The sequence below is a fragment of the Cetorhinus maximus genome, chromosome 4, assembly GCF_964194155.1.
Source record: "Cetorhinus maximus chromosome 4, sCetMax3.hap1.1, whole genome shotgun sequence".
Lineage (NCBI taxonomy): Eukaryota > Metazoa > Chordata > Chondrichthyes > Lamniformes > Cetorhinidae > Cetorhinus > Cetorhinus maximus.
The window spans coordinates 27,747,225-27,765,058 of NC_135882.1; the positions used below are offsets into that span (position 1 = coordinate 27,747,225).

The following is a 17,834-nucleotide window of genomic DNA, read 5'->3' on the forward strand; positions in this document are numbered from 1 at the left end:
CTACACAACACAGCCAGCTGCTGGTCGCATGATGCTCTACATCCTGGTCAATTGTATATTTGCATATTTCCTTAAAATGATACTGCAAAATCCCTTTTTTCCCCCAAGATAACATTATATACATTGGGTAAAAATACATGTACAATAGGATGGTTGTGAAAGCTATTTACACCAAAGATGGACCTCTGTTTAAGAGATTAAGTGCAGAATTTTATGTCCCGTGGGCGGGCACGTGCCCGACCCGATCGGGTGTCAAATCATACGAGAAGTCGTTAGGCGAGTGTCTTGATGTCAACCTGCGCTCGCACAATATTTCACTCGGTGGGCATGCGCAAAAGTCGGAAGCATGCCCGCCGACAATTAAGAGAGCAATTAAGCCCATTAACGGCGCAACTGACTCTGATTTCTCATAGTCCGTCCAACCTTACAGTTGGCAGATGGGCGAATCAGCCAGGCAGACCTTGCATTTTACATGAAATCTCATCCAAGGACAGAGTGAGGTTTCCATTATTAAATAGAATAAAAATAAATATCTATGGACAGCATTTTTATCATCTATATGTTCAGGTGCTTGATTGTGATGCTTGGACATTTTTCCTGATTTTCAAAACTATATTTCATGATTTTCGGGTCTACAGATCCCTGAGGCAGCTCTCTGCTTTCAGGGAGCTTTCTCTCAGCGCTCGCCAGTGCCCTGAATATTGTCCCAGGGTGTCTGTCTCTTTATGGGGTATGTGAAACATTCCTTGTTCCAGTCCTACTCAGGGCCCCTCCCACAACTCTTTTCTTGGTACATCGATGACTGTTTCTGTGCTGCTTCATGGTCTCGTCTGAACCTGGAAAAAATTATCAATTTTGCTTCCAATTACAACCCCTCTATCACCTTCACATGGTCCATCTCCGACTCTTCCCCTCCCTTCCTTGACCTCTCTGTCTCAATTTCTGGTGATAGACTGTATACCAATATTCATTACAAACTCACTGACTCCCACAGCTACTTCGACTACAGCTCCTCACACCCTGCTTACTGTAAAGACTCCATTCCATTCTTTCAGTTCCTCAACCTCCATTGCATCTGTTCAGAAGATGCCACCTTCCAGAACAGCACTTCTGACATGTCTTCCTTTTTCCTTAACTGAGGGTTCCTCCCAACTGGCCCTCAACCATGTCTGACCAATTTCCCACACCTCTGTCCTCATACCTTCCCCTCCCTCCCAGAACCATGATAGGGTCCCCCTTGTCCTCATTTTTCACCCCAACAGCCTCAGCATTCAAAGGATCATCTTCCACCATTTCCTCCAACTCCAGTATGATGTCACCAAAAACATATCTTCCCCTCACCCCCTATCAGCATTCCGTAGGGACTGTTCCCTCTGTGAATCCCTGGTCCAGTCTGCCATCACCACTAACTCTTCATCCCCTCCCCACAGAACCTTCTGATGCAATCGCAGAAGATGCAACACCTGCCCCTTTACCTCTTCCTTACTCACCATCCAAGGGCCCAAACACGCCTTCCAGGTGAAGCAGTGCTTTACTTGCACCTCCTTCAATTTGGTCCACTGCATTCGCTGCTCCCAATGTGGTCTCCTCTATATTGGAGAGACTAAACGCAGACTGGGTGGCCGCTTTGTGGATCACCTTCGCTCAGTCTGCAAGCATGACCCAGACCTTTCTGTCGCTTGCCATTTCAGTACACCACCTTGCTCTCACGCCCACATGTCCGCCGTTGGCCTCCTACAATATTCCAGTGAAGCTCAACGCAAACTGGAGGAACAGCACCTCACTTTCTAATTAGGTACTTTACAGTCTTCTGGACTTAACAGTGAGTTCAACAACTTCGGACTATGAACTCACTCATCCATCTTAACCCCTTTTTAAATCCAATCTTTTTTTTGTTTTTTAAATTTAAAATTTAAATTATTTATTCATTTTTTTAACATTTTTTCCTCAACTCTCCCGCACCCCCCACAAAGGGACATCCGTCACTGCTTCCTATGTAGTGCTTTCACAGAGCACTGACCCTTGTTCTGCTATTAACACATTCTGCTCTTACCTTTATGCCACTATCAGCACCTTCTTTAGTCTTTACCACTCCCCTTTGTATTGTGTCCATGATATCATTGTCAATCTCTCCTTGGCTCCCACCTATCCCTGACCTTCTATCTGGTTCCACCTGCTCCACACCCTCTTAAACAGTATAAAATCCATTACATTTATACTTTTCTTTAGCTCTGAAGAAGAGTCATATGGACTCAAAACATTAACTCTGTTTCTCTCTCCATAAATGCTGCTGAGCTTCTCCAGCACTTCTTGTTTTTATTACGATTATAGCACTCATTGGGCTGAATTTCACATGCCCTGGCAAGTGTGTTTCCCATGGTAGGAGGGGGGGTGGGGGCAGGTAAAATGGGGTGGGGTGGGGGTGGGGGTGGGCACCCATCCCACCAACTTCCCCGCAGCCCCAGAGCTCATTCCCATAACATGGTGGGGGGGGAGGGGAGCAGCAGCCCCAAGATCGATACCCGCTCATCATATTAAAATGAGCACTTAAGGGTTAATTAGGCTTGTTATTAAGCCTATTGATATGTTGCCCACACCATAATATATTTAGCATGGGCAGCATGGCAGGGGTGAGAAACCAGGTTTTTAACTTGAAATGGTTAAAGGGCAGGTAGGAAGCAGGGGGCCACTCTTCGGGGGCTGCCCTTTGCTGTTTGCCCTTAGACTGAACCTCTCTTCCTTCCTACCTGCTCCCTCTCTTAAACTCGTCCCCTCCCCACCACTGCCCCTCTCCCCAACGATCCCAAACCCTCCTGGCCCAAGAACCCGGAGTTACCTTTCCGAGAATCCTATGCCTTGGGCTCTGCTCCAAATCTTCAGTCCTGGCGGCTGCCACTGACGCCTTTGTCATGCTGCTGGGACTGATGGAGCTGCCAATCAATTTGATTGGTCAGTAGCCTCAGAGAGCGGGTCATCCCACTTGGCCCTCAATAATCAGCCCCGCAGCACTTTATTGCTACGGAACTGGTTGGCATGGAGCATGTTGGCTTCACATCAGCGTGGTTTCCAGGGCCTGTAAAACTCAGCCCATTGTATCCGCCACAGATGCACTTGTGGTATCCTTCAATTGTCTGAAGACTGGAAACTTAGAAAAGTAATCAGTGACTAGGAGAAAGCCATAGCAAAAAAAGTGAATAAATCTGTTGCGATTTTAGAAAAATGGTAAGCTGGAACCTCATGAAGTTATAGAGGGTCTTTAAGTTGATGTGGTTGGTGAGTCTGGTACGCCTCGTATATCCTCACTAGCTTCTCAATATCATTGTTGATCCCTGGCCAATACACAGCTCCCCTTGCCAGGTACCTTGTTTGCTCTATGCCCACATGGCCTTGATGTAACTGTGATAACATGTGACGAAGAGCTTTAGGTATAGGCACCTGTTTTCCTTTGAAAATTATGTCCCTTGAAATACTTAGTTCATCTCTGTACAACCAAAAGCACCTGAGGGTGTTTGGCACTTCTTGTATCATATCAGGTCAACCTTCTGCAATGACTCTCCATAATGCCTTCAGTCGCTCATTATTTGTTGTTTCTTCCTGAAGTTGGTTGCATTTGTGTTGACCAAAACTCATTAGATTGAGTGTATCATTGAGTGCATCTTCTACTTCGATGTCTATACTGATCAATTGCAGGTATAGCAAAATACCCGCAGTCTTTGTCGGATCTGGTGACCTGCTCAGTGTGCCTGAAGTAAGGATTTTGCTACCTGGTTTATAACAGATGAAGTCGTATCCCAGTATTTTTATCAGAAGTTATTGTAGTCTGGACAGTTCACTCATCAATGGCTTGCACCAAATAATTCCCAATGGTTGGTGGTCAGTTTCCACAATGAATTATTTACTGAAAAGGTATGTGCTGAATCTTGCGATAGAGAATACCAGAGCGAGTGTCTTACGCTCTATGTTCGAATAATTGGATTGTTATTGTGATAGACTTTTGGAGCCAAACGCAAATGGTGTGCCATCTTACATTATGCATGCTCCTAACCCTGATTGAGATGTGTCAACCTCTAAAATTGGCTCTTTTCTTGGGCCTTGGTATTGCAGGATACATGTTTCTTCTGACAGTGCCTGTTTAAGTGACTTGAACACATGTTGATGGTCCTCCTGCCGTACATATGGAACATCCTTCCTTAAGACCTCTTTTAGTGATGACAGCAAAGTTGGGTATGCATGGCGCTAAGAAATTGAAAGATCCGAGACATCCCTGCAAGCCTTCTTTATCCTGGGGAGTAGGCATGTGTCATATATCTTCAAGGTTGCCTGGGTCAGGACAGATCTTGGAACTTGAGTTAACAGAGCCAAAGAGGTTAATCTGACCAACATTCACTAGGCATTTCTTGCTACTGAAGATGGTCCTTTGCGACGAGCTGCTGCCATCAGCGAGTGTTGATTTCGGTCATGCTCATCTTTGATTTTGCCCATCATTGCAATATCATTGGCAGGGATGTTTTTTCTGTAATTCTGTCCAAATTCTGCTGGAACAGATCTTGTCTGATGGATAAACCAAAGGAATAAATCTTGAGCAATTCCCGCAAAGCAGGTCCTGCCATTGATACAGATCGTAACCACTTATAGGATCGAGTAGCAGATCTTGTGTATCCCAGCTGGCTATATACAAAGTGTTATTCTCTTACAAAGGGAACAGTTAGTGGCAGGGCACATTCGCAAGCAACACGGAACTTGACACTGTACACAAATGTGGTGTACACAAAACTTGTTAATTGGTTATAAAGTAAGCAATCAAAATGTGATACTATGGGATAGAAATGAATCCCGGCCCATTTCCAGGTGCCCATTGTACTCTTTGCCCCTTTTGACACCCTCTTCTTTTCATCCTGTTGCACACTGAGATGTCAATCAATGCTTTGTGGTAGAAAATCCTTTTTTTCTTCTTCCATCACCATGGTGGCAGGGCTTTGAAATCTTAGTTGTTGTTAAGTCAACTAATTCCAGACCTGGCTTGGAATTGAATAGTCCTTTTTCAATGTTTTTCTCAATTTTCTCATGATAGTACTGTATTCAATTCCATTTGCAACTCCTCCTCAGATAACGCAACAAAACCTGTATAGCATTCAGGCTTGGGTTCATAAATGGTAAGTAACACTTGCACCACTCAAGTGTCAGACAATGACCATTCCTAATGAGAAAGAGTGTAATCACCTCTATTTGACATGCAATGGTATTACCATCATTGAATTCCCCAACATAATGGGGGTCACCATTGTCCAGATACTGAACCATTGTGGTTACAAGAGCAAGTCAGAACTTTAGTATTCTGCAACGATTAATTCAGCTCCTGACTCCTCAAAAACTTTCCATTATCTACAAGGCACAAGTCAATAGGGTGAAGGAATGTTCTCCATTTTCCTGGATGAGTGCAACTCCAACACCACTCAAAAAGTTCAACGGCCATCCAGGAAAATGCAGCCTGTTTGATTGTCATCCCATCTACCACCTAAAACATTCAATCCTTCTACTACTGTACTGTGGTTGCAGTGTGTACCATCTGATATAGAAGATGTACTACAACAACTCACCAAGGCTTCTTTGACAGCACATCCTAAACCCACAGCTTCTACCTTCTAATAGGACATGGGTAGCAGTTGCATGGGAACACATTCCCTCCAGGTTCTCCTCCAAGTCACACATTAGCCTTAATTAGAGATATGCTGCTTTTCCTTTACTGTCACTTGGTCAAGATCCTGCAACACCCTATCCACCAGCATTCTGGAAATACATTCAAGGTACAGACTAATGTGGTACAAAAAAGCAGCTTATTCCCCCTCTCAAGGACAATTATAGATGGATTGCCATGCCAGTGATGCCCAAATCACATTAATTAATTTTAAAAACCTCCAAAAAGCTTAACAATCAAAAATGCTTCCCTTGTTAATTTTGATCAACCAAATTTTTGATAGAAGCAATCTTCGAGTAGCACTGAGTAAGAAGGATGTTTTGTTCAGAATCTCATTACTGTTTACATACGTCTAAATTTCAGTAAAGTTGCCAAACATAAGAATGCCTCATCCTTGCTTTGTAACTAGAAACAGGAAATTTCCTTGTTTATTTCATATCAAAGTGTCAACCTTGACTCAGCAATAGCATGCTTGCGTCAGAAAGTTGTAAGTCCAAGTCCCACTCCAAAGATATAATCGAATTTGAGACTTCAGTGCAGTACTGAGGTTCTGCTGCACATTCGGTGGTGCTGCCATTTAAATGAAATGTTAAGGAAAAGCCCCATCTTCCCTCTAGGCAAAAGATACCTTGGTACAATTTTAAAGAAGAGTGATAGAGCACAGAGCCCTGACCAATTCCAAAATGTTGATTTGGAATCAATATTCCAATAAAATCAGACCATCTCGGCATTATCTCATTGCAGTTTGTGCGACTTTCCTGTATGCAAAGTAGCTGCTGCATTTCCTATGTTACATCAGTAACTACTTATCAAAAATATTTCATTGACTTTAAAAGCTTTGGAACAACCTATTGTTATGAAAGATGCTTTATTAATGCAAGGGCTTTCTTCTATGTAGAGTAAATAATGCTATATGATATATTATATATAATCATATATATGAAATAAAATACATACATTATAATTATTCATATGTACATATTTTCACAATATTTCCTTTATATTTCATGTTTCATTGTCTTAGAATAGCATGCTCTGCAACATGGCATCACAAATAACATTGGTGCATTATATTCCCTTGAGTAAGGGATGGAGAACATCAGTGCCAGATATGCCATTAATAAACCTGTCTGTACTTGAAATGTGAAGTTTCCCCTCTGCACCAGAAATGAAAAAAATAATTAAGTTAATGGCCAAGAAGGAAGCATTCCTCAATACAAAAGTGGGAGTATGTTCTCCAGCAACTCTGAGGTAATACTTGGAAATAGTGAACCCGCGTCTTGCCTTCACAATAAATAAACCATTTCAAAATAAAATAAGCGTTAGCAGTTGGTTGGATTCTGTCCCACTGAGAACAATTGAGATCCTCATGGAATCACTGAATGATACAGCAAAGATGGAGGCCACTCAGCCATCATACCTATGCCGGTCCTTTGAATGAGCTATTCTGTTAGTCCCTGATCTATTCCCAATAGTCCTGCAAATATTTCTCCTTCAAGTATTCATCCAATTTACTTTTGAAAGTTGCTACTGAATCTGCTTCCACCAGCCTTTCAAGCAGTACATTCCCAATCACAACAACATGCTGTATATATTTTTTTCACGTCACCTCTGGTTCTTTTGCTAATTACCTTAAATCTGAGTCCTTTAGTTAGTGACTCAGTTGCTCCTTATTTACGCTATCAAAATTGTTAATGATTTTCAACAGCTCTATCAAACCTCCCCTTAAGGTTCCTTGTTCCAAGGAGAACAATCACAGCTCCTCTCATCTCTACATAAATGAAATTCCACTTCCCTGGTAACATCCTAGTAAATCTCCTCTTCAGCTGGGGGCCTAAACAGTTTTTATAGGCTGCATCCTGGAACAATTCGGAACAATCCCTGTTAATTGCAATCTCAGGGCAGGCTGCAGATCGAGACTAGATGAGATCAGCAGAGGCTTGAGAGAGTCCACAGTCAGCTGAGGAGAGGCTGTAGTCTTCCTTAAGGGGACAGGAGGAGGAGTCCTGCTCCTCCTTGCCCACAAGGAGTGCTACAAAAGCAATCACCTTCTGCAGATGGCAGCACCCCACCTTCCTTTTGCTGTTAGGTATCCTGGAAAACTGAACCAGTAGCAGCTGTCTTTGCTGAACTCTGCTACTGGGACAGTTCATTAGATACAATTGAAAACCTTAGGCTGGAGACAAAGAAAAATAATCTCACAGATGATCACTGTCTCATGATTCCTGTTGAAAAGTGCATGTGCAGGTCAGGTGAAATAAGAATCAGGCTTGGCTATGATAATCCCTATTTTATCTCCTCATGGTCAAAAACGCTTGATGATACTCAGTATCTGGGCTTACTGGTAAAAAGTACCTGATTCGGCAAAGATTTGATATCTGTTGAGTCATAACCTAGCATTAGTAAGTGCTTTAGAAGAGATGGGGGAAATGTTGGTAAGTAAAACCCAACATGAGGCCATTTCTACCATTATCTTCAGTGGGGAATTCATATCAACTATTTGAAGATTATGAATTTAACAAGAGTCTTTAGCAAGCTTAATGAACATCAACACATATTGTGAAACACCAAAATTCATGAGGTTTCAAATTACACTATCCAGTTACTGTGCAAACATTTCAATGTACAAAACATTTTATAATAACATGAAAGGAGAAAGGAAGTGAGAAATGATTTCAATTGACTGCTGTACCTTGAAGAAACAAATTGATGTGTCTGAATAATGATGTAGGTTTTGAACTACAAAGTCCAAATATATCTGACTGTGAGTCATTGTATCTCTAACAAAATCTGATCAGACATACATAGTTCATTTTCATGACCATAATTTGGTGAAGTATTAGAACCGCCTCACCAAGAAAATAAAGAATTTTAGGCATTTCTGAAGCCATTTCACGTCATAATCCCACTGATCCAGTACATAATGCACTCGTGTTCTGTCCCATGGAAAGGTAAGAGCCATGAGTTCTTTTTGGATTTCTCATACAGTGAGGTGTTTATCTTATTCAGGTCAACTAGCAATGTTCCAAACAGAAATGAGGGATCATAAAATAAAGACCTGGTCAACATGAATTACTCTTGTGCCCTCTTAACAGCTTGCCATAAAATAACATTGGCAGACACCTAAGAACAGAAAGTCTGCCTGTCTGGTGAATTGAGAAATGATGCATTTGATGGGAGGAAGTATTAGGAATTTGAAGAATGCATAATTAAAAGTGTCAGGGAAAACTAAAAATAAGAAAGATTAAGCAAAGCTCTTTCCTAATAGGGTCAGTGTAAATGAGTGTAATATGTACCGCTTTTGACTTTTATTTTGATTAAATATACCATGAAAAGATGTTACCCACCAGAGTTCAGGCCTATGTGTTTTCACTTAGTGCATTAGCACTAAATTAACTTTTAATATAAAACTAAAATAAAATTGGACATTGTAAAATGGGTTGCAATTTTGCTTTCACCATTTTTACATTATTCCAGAGTCAAAATCTATCTCAAGGTGTTTGAAATAAGAAGGTAATGTCTTTGTTAGAATAAATGACAGAAGATTCCCATGTGAGTATATTAAGTGTTTACACTATTATTATAAACACATTTTCTAAGCTGTAGTGTAACATTAAATAAATTCAGTAAGCAATAAGTGTAGCCAACATGCAAATCCACAGCACCAAACAGCACCAAATGTGGCCTGGTGTCAAACCATCCTTTTTTATTTTATGCACCAGATGATTTCACAAATCTTTTACATAATAAAAAGCTATGTATATATTATTAAAATCTTGCGTAGAGCACACACTTCCTGTCCACAAATCCTACATCCTGTACCACAATTTTAGATCATGATTTTGTGTCAACATTTACCATTGTAAATTAGAACATTTCCCATGCAATTCTACTATGTCAACCATCATAACATAGTTTCAAGCGCTGTCCACTAAGTGGCTCTGTGGAATGACTTTCTGAAACCTTGCTTACAAATTTTTTCCAAAGAAATCCTTATATTCGTTAACTGATTGTGAGAAGTATCACAGGTGATTTACTAGTCTACTTGGAAAGGTATTGGTCCAAGATGTACATGTTTGCAACCATCTGATGTAATTACAGGTCGAGTATCCTTTATCCGAATCCCTTGGAGCTGGCTGCATTTTGGATTTCAGATAATTTCAATTTTCGGATGCTGCATATCCGACTTACATTGCAATAGTCTAAGCCTAGGCTAGCTATAGTCTAAAGTAAATAAAATGGCTAGACAAGTAAGATGTATCAGTGAATAATAAATAAAGGGTACCTTTAATAAGTTTCTTTTTGACATGTTCACCACAAGAATCGCAAGGTAAACAGTTTAGACAAACAACTGGAATTCCTGTGTTAAAGGTAGATGAGGTTCAAAAAAAGTGCGGTTTTTGGAAGTGTTCGGTTTTTGGATCTACGGGTAAAGAATACTCGACCTGTATCTAAATTGACAAAACTCAGCAATAGTTAAGTCAACTGGACATTGTATTGTGATGAAAATAATATTTCTTTTCTCTGCCCACCTCAAAATGCCTTTCCTTAGCAATTCTAATGACAACAATGCCCTTATAAATTGCATCCACATACTAAAATCACAAGAAATATCCAATTTCCTTGGCTTTCACTTTATCCCCTCTATGAGAAATTACTCCTATGAATAGTACTGAGCAAATCAACAGCAACTGATTAGACTGGAGGTTTCTTGTACCTAGAGGGAACTTACTTATAAAGGTTTTGCCATCTTAGTGTGTGGTACTAATTAAGTCTTATTTAAATATTGCAACAGTAAATTAATTTCTTGTTTAAACATTAGTTAGAACTTCCCATAGTTGTTAGGTTAATTCTTAAGCCTCAGCCTAATGCAACTTGATTCACAGATTTTCAGAGAGTCAGCCTAGAAAATATACCATTGGTAATACAATCTCTTCTCAGTGAGACTCAAGCCCACCTTGAAAGAACAGAATGAAACTTCTTTTGTTTCTTTTTATGAAACTATCTGGTACAACGAAACACCAGTGGAAATCGCTGATGCTAATTCACATTCTTACACCCGCAATAAGTGAATTACTGCTGAATAATATGTTTTATGCCAGAGTTATGTTTTTTTTCATAAAGCTAAGGAATTAATTGAAAATAGAAGCACAAGTGTTAGATATGCATTTTTAAAAGTCCTGATGTGCAGGAGATCTAACCTTTTGATTTCATTAATGGATGATATAAAACACAAATAAATAAAGAATAAGGAACTATCCTGTCAGGTTATTAATCTCCCTCCATCCTCATCCAGAGTTCAGTTCTGCAGATAATCCTATCCAAATATTGTTTTAATTGTATCTTTAACAGGTACTGATACAACTCATTTATTCCAACAGCAAAATTCCCTATCCAGTACATTATGAGACAACACTACATTCAGTATGTCTATTCTGTATCAACAAGGAATAAAACAGAATCTTTCAATTATGAAAGGGAATGTGAACTCTTTTTTTGTAACTAGCATTTATTCATAAATGTGCATTGGGTCAATTTTCCATCACAACATTTAAAAGGTATCTGATGTGCCAAACATTTTGTGCATGCATACACCATTAATGAGAAAGGCAGAAGACAGTAATATCTACTTGATTCCAGTTACTATTATTCCAATGAGAAAATAAATTGCTAATTACCTGGTATAAAGTTGTATCTTGCCAGAAATCCAATAGATTCGAGCTCACCATCAGCAACAAATTTAATCCATAAATATCTGCCCGATGATGTTATAAAAGGTGGAATATTTTGACCACAGTAACGTCCAATCTCAGTAGAAAACCCAAAAGGTCCATCCCGCACCTCGATATGATCAAATTTACATTCCCAAGAAGGTTCAATGGAGTATTTTTCATCAAAGTAAAGTTCAATGCTTTGTCTTGGAGCAGCTAAATGGTGATATCAAACAATTAGTTCAAAGATAATAAATGAATATTAAGAGTTGACATATTATGTTACAAGTATGTAGTGTACTTTAGGGCGGGGGTGAGTTTGGATGATACAAGACATGACATCCAGCCCAACTCAGGGCACATAATGTCATCTGTACCTCAAGTGTATTGTCATCTTATAACATATAATGTAATTATTTTTAAATAACACCAATATTATGCAACTTAATATATTATAAATCAGTGCATCCCAAACTTTTTCCCACCCCATTTTGAGGCTTGAAAATTGCTGTGACCCCAGAATGTGAGCCGAGTGGGGCTTGGAACTGTGGGGGGAGACATCTGCGAGATCAATGCTGGGGAGGGGGGAGTTGGGGTGAGGAATGGGAACAGTTGTGAGAGCAGAGGGAGAGGAGAGGGATGTGAAACCAGGAGGTGGCAGGGTTTGGGGAGTGTATAAACTGCTGTTTTTTTAACAGAGTCATCTACCTTTTCACTTGCTTTCTTGGAGCAGAAGTCAAGCTTCAAAGGTCATTTGCTAAGGCCATACCACACCCCCCCCTCCGCCACCCCACACCCCGCCACTCCCCCCCACTGGGGTAAAGAAAACCGCGAGAGCCTCACATCTTTTAGCACTCAGTCCAAGTTCTACAGCAGCCATTGCTGCCTCAGAGTTCATGGCCCCAAAATCCCGTCTCGCAATCCCAGTGGGGTCACAACCCCAAGTTTGGGATGCCCTGTTATAAATAATATACACTATCTATTTGCTGCTTTTACAAGTTGAAATAATTTGTACATTTATTTCATGTTGGATCAAACTGATGATTGACTGACAATAATAAATCAATGATATGGATGAAATATGGGAGATATTCCTACATTAAGTAGCATATATTGAGCATAAGATATGATTAAATGAAAGGAACATATATTTAATTCCTTTCAATTCTAAAATAATCTTGCAAAAAAGAGATTATTGCACCCAACTTCTGAAAATCCCAATATAGACATTGGGAAATACAAAAAGAAGCATTTTTAGAGGAATAAGAATTTATTTTATTAATCTCTGTGGTTTAAAATGCATTACATATTATTGTCTTTATCGTAAATAATTGGTAAATAATGCAAAAATGCATATTTACAGGAAATGATTGTTTTCTTTAATTTAATGTTTAAACCTCCCCTCACTGTAGAAATAACTGGATTTATTCAAAACAAAAACAACCTTTGCCTGTTTTACCTTTGCCAGTTTTTGATTAAAATTCTTGTGAGAAATTTATGGGTAACAATCCATACAGTCTCATTTTACTTTAACTGCAGCACGTATTATGTGAAATGTTCCTTGTTCATACCTTCAATGATATAAATGCACTCTCTGTCAGGAGGGTACTTGTTTGGATAATTGGGAGATGTGAAGAAGCCACCATTTGGATTCTTGATCCAAGAGCCACATTGCACTGAATTTGAAGAGGTTGATTTGTCTGTAAACAGATCAGAGTCAGTGTCAAACCAGTACTCAGTACAGCTTATTTATCTAAAACACGAATGGATCTCCAATGCTTTGATCATTGGCAGGAGAGGTTGAGTCATATACCTATTAGAGCCAGGTGTGGGGTGAAGGATAAAGGCCAGCACAGGTTAAGGTAGTTCTTTGTTTAAAGTGCACAGGTGAGTCTAGCGTGGGGAAACACATGCTCGCCTAAAATTATGTAGGAGCTAAGGGAGAATAAGAGAAAGCAGGGAAGAACTTATATTACAGCTATGGAAGTTCCAAAGTACAATTAATTACTTTTTGAAATGCAATCACTTGTTATGTCAACAAATGCAACAATAATTTTTCATCAAACCAAGTCTAATAAACACTGAATGAATCTAAGATTAGTTGAAGGTACTGCAGCATAGCGGTTATTTTACTAAACAAAGAATTCAGAGGCCTGGATCTAGAGATGAGTTTAAATCCCATCATGGCAGCTGAAGACTAAATTCAATTAACCAAAAAAATCTGGTATTAAAAGCTAGAATCATCAGTGTTGACCATGAAACTACTGAAATTTCATTAAAAAATCAATTTGGTTCACTGGTGAACTATTGGGGAGAAAATCTGCAATCCTCACCCAATCTGGTCTATGGCTGGGATGTTCCGGCCCCGTCGTGGGAGGGACCCGCTAAAAATCCCACCCTATATGTGACTCCAGGCCCACAGTAACTGTGATTGATCCTTAACTGCCCTCTGAAAAGCCATTCAATTGTATTCAAGAAGATAGTTCACCACCACCATCTCAAGGGCAATGAGGGGTAGGCAATAAATTCTGGCCTAGCCAGAAATGCCCACATCCCACGAATGAATTAAACAAATCAGGTAATCAGGTTTTAGTGGTATTGAATGAGGAAGTAATATTGGCCGGAGACTATTAAAGCTGCCAGAGTAGCAGGGGTCCTGATATGAAGTCATGACACCCAGTTATACCTGAGCCAATATAACAAGTGAGGTTACAGATTTGTGCAGGTAAGCTGTGTGTCATTTAATTCAAAGGAACATGGTAACTCACTACAAAATTCACAGGGGACAATTTTTGGCAGCTCATTTAGATGCTAAAGGCCCTCTGAGGTCGCCAAGATGGGGTCTTGTGTTTGAAATGCCAGTTTAGCTCAGGATTAGCATAATACATCACCTTGGTAAAGGAGTTGAAGCCTGCAGAAGAAACAGCCACCCAGAGACTTGCTAACAGGCAGGATGCCACATAAAATGCCTTGTTAAAGAGTGCACATGGAATTTTGGTGGCTAGCGCTTGTCCTAACATCCTTTTCCAATGGTGAACTGCTGTTTGGAAGTAAGCATGCTGTTGATGTGGATTTCAAGTGCTACTTAAAGGGATATTCACCACCTTATCTTCACTTGCTGCTGGAACTTTGCTCAATTAATACATTGATAAACTTTCTTGGGCACTTTGTCAAGATTTCACCAGCACCCTAGCAACACATATCCTAGAAATTATCTGAGAAATTCACTTAAAATAGTAAATGCTGTGCTGCTCCACCTTGGTGGAGAGTCTAAAGGAGCCACCAGGAGAAAGGGAATGCTTAGTCATGGGCATCTTGCTCGGGGCACTAGTTGGTCTCAATGAGAAATGATAGGGGGACATGAGGCAAGGCACAGCAGCACCAGTTGCAGCAGGAGGGGCAGGAGGGCAAGATAGCATCATTCCCTTTTTTAGCTGCAGGACACTCCCTTCTCCTCTGGAATTCCTCCATTGCCACATCTGAGAACATTTCCTCAATCCCTGAGAGCCAATATGCCACAGTATACCAGCCGGCACACTCCATGCCTTCAGTGGCAGTGGGTAAGAGCAGCTCGCGTGTACTGTTCCATGAAAATTGGGTCTGGTCTGCACTTGAGTGCTAACTATGCAGGTTTCTGGTTTAGAACCTCCAGGCAAATTCAAATTATGGTAATCAGCAATTGGGATCAAAGTTGTGTGCTAAATTCAGACTTTCAAACCAATGTGTCTTATTTCTTTTTGGCCAAAAATATCTCCAGAATATTTAATACACCACTAATGTTGATAGTTTTCACTCATTCTACATGTGGATTGGAAGCGGTAGGGTGCCAATGTCTCATAACATACATATTGTGTAATGAGTTTGGGCTGAGATTTTGCTGCAATGTGACTAGCAGAAAATGTTAATGGGATATGATTAGGAAATAGTTAAATTTGGGGATAATATTTTGGGTAATATCAGAGTAGAAAGTAGAGGTTTGACCAATGAGCAAGTAGAAAATTGAGATTCAGAATGGGGTGTCTTGGCATAGGCAGGCACAAGAAATGTTGTTTTAAGGAGAGAATACATGGCACTCTTTCCCCTCTCCCCACTCTGAATAATTTCTATGTCTACTCTGGCAGACAGTAAACTGCAGTGTCTGCTTTATGCAGTAACTATGCTGGGCAAAGCATTTCGAAAATGTTGTAGCCATTTCAAACTATGAGTCACTTTAATGTTTGTCAGGTCACTGCAGTAAACTCTGAACAAAAAGTGACATTATCTGCTGCCAGTGATTACAATCAGATAATTAGAATAGCAGGAAGGAAACGTGATTATGAAAGAAAGGGCACAGTGATAAACATTACCTGATGTCTTTTTTGTTGACACACACAATCCTAGTAAGATGAGATTTGATACAACTGCAAGAGGAGAGAAAAAGCACATTCATCACAGGGAGTTTATGTTTGCATTAATATGAATAAGTAGCTATACATAGTTTTTAACTACAAGTCATGTTCAAGGAAATTGTTGATTGCAGCAGGAAAAAGTTCATGTACTTTTACTACTGCCTTTTTGAATATGTCTCACTTTGCAATTTTAATACTGTAATTATATTTATTATCCACACAAGTGGTAGATTGCACATGTTTCAGTCCATTCACTCAGAAGCGTCTCTAGGGTACAATTAAACAAAATAAAATGCACAAAAACGTGTTCATTTTCCCCCACATCTGTTTTTTGCTTATATCCTAGTTGCTGGATAACCAGAAGCCAATAATGATAATTCATTTTTTAAAAAAAAAGTTCTAGCTCATTGCTTGCTTGGGGGCTATGCAAAAACAAAAATCGTCGACACATGCTGAGAGTTTCGAAGCAAATGGAATGAAAGAACTTGAGCTGGTGTCGTTCAATTTGATTCGGTAAATAAATGGGTGGCTCGGTACTTGGGAAGTAAAAGAAAAACTAAACTCTTTTGGGAGACAGTTGGTTTTCTCGGTGAGAACTGTTAAATCAAGGAGTACCTTAAATAACCCTTCTGTTCTCTCTCCTCGCTGCTCAGCGACCACCTCCCCCCACCCCCCCCCCCCCCCCCCCACTCCCCAATAGTTCTTTCTCGATGCTAGCTGCATCTATTACCTAATGCCTCGTTGGATTTCCACAGCATCTATGGGTTCCTTAGTGTTCTATTTAGTTCTATGACTATAGTCGCAGAGCCATCCAGATACTGACTGTCACAGCATCTCCTTAAAATGCACAGGCAAAACTTACCGTGAAACAATCTGAGCCGATGCCCATGTACCATGTCTGATTCTTATGCAAGGGGCTCCAATCCAAACTAATTCCATTTAAGCAATGCGTGGCTGACAGGGTGACGAAAGATGGAAGGATGGATGGATTCAGGAACAAAGCTGGTAACACAAGATCATCCACATCCCAACTCCGTTCAGAACACTATATATGTACGGACATATATGTGTACGCGTGTGTGTATCTCCAAAAACTCAACCAAAACTAATCCCCAGCAGTTTCGCACAGAACCCCAGGTTGATCAGAATATCTCCATGATTTCCACACCAACGCTGCCCCGATCCCTGGCTTCTTTTGATGCATTAAAGGGATTAATAGGTCCGTCATCAGCCCTCTGATCGCTCCACCTTTGCAATCTTCTGGGAGAAGCTGCACAAAAGGAGAATTTACTCCTCTTTCAAACCGTATTTACCACAAAATCCCTAAGAAGAAAAAAAAAACGACCAGATCCGTTTATAGCAATCACGGTGAATCGGGCATCAAAGGATTTTGCTGCAACTTGGACTGTGTTTTTTTCCCTTTTGGAAATCGTTCTTGCTCGCGCACCAATAGCTCTTTTCCCCCCTATGCTTTCTTTGTTGGACGTGTTTTGCATTAGATTTCGACTTCTCTCTCTCTCTCTCCCTGGCCTATGACAATCCAGCCGAACCGGGATCTATCTCTCAGTCAGCCGATGTTACGGTGTGTGCAGAAATCAAAAGTTCATCCCCAGTTGGCACCGGGAGCTGGTGTTGGCGGATCGGAAAGTGATTCGGTCACATGACAGTGAATTCAATCTTAAAAGAAGAAGGGGGCATTCGATAGAAATGCTGGCAAACATCACCAGCACCCCACCAAACAACACCACCAACAACAAACAGGCCGTCAGAGATCAGCCAGCTGTAAACCCAGGGGAGGGGGAGGAGGATGAAGCATCGATCAAAAGCAGGTCCAGAGGTAAAAGGTAGAATTTCAGAACAGATACAAGGGGAGATGACAAGGCGTCACTCAGTTAAGTTGCTGCAGTCAATATACCGTGCATCTGCAGCCAAGGAACATGGCGGGAAGCTGAGCATCTGCAAATGATTTCTTTTTTGAAATTTATGATTCAGACGCGCAGTATTCACGCCGAACTCTGTCCCTAGACAGTGGAAGCTTGG

General features: G+C 40.5%; 1 protein-coding gene across 1 annotated transcript; it reads right to left on the reverse strand.

Annotated features, from left to right (window-relative positions):
• Positions 1–8,587: 8,587 nt before the first annotated feature.
• On the reverse strand, positions 8,588–17,436 carry LOC144679411 (neuropilin and tolloid-like protein 1). Its single transcript, XM_078539768.1, has 5 exons — positions 16,657–17,436; positions 15,753–15,806; positions 12,978–13,106; positions 11,374–11,622; positions 8,588–8,709 (listed from the first exon to the last, which is right to left on the reverse strand). Exons 1-5 carry the CDS (start codon positions 16,688–16,690, stop codon positions 8,588–8,590), a joined length of 588 nt encoding a protein of 195 aa, XP_078395894.1. The 5' UTR covers positions 16,691–17,436.
• Between the last annotated feature and the right edge of the window lie 398 nt (positions 17,437–17,834).

Bases quoted from the DNA above. Each gene is read 5' to 3' on its own strand.
- LOC144679411 (XM_078539768.1), bottom strand. From the start codon at position 16,690: ATGGTACATGGGCATCGGCTCAGATTGTTTCACG. The intron at 13,107-15,752 runs GTAATGTTTATC...ATCTGTTTACAG, and splicing joins GTCAACAAAAAAGACATCAG to ACAAATCAACCTCTTCAAAT. The intron at 11,623-12,977 runs GTATGAACAAGG...ATCACCATTTAG, and splicing joins GTGCATTTATATCATTGAAG to CTGCTCCAAGACAAAGCATT.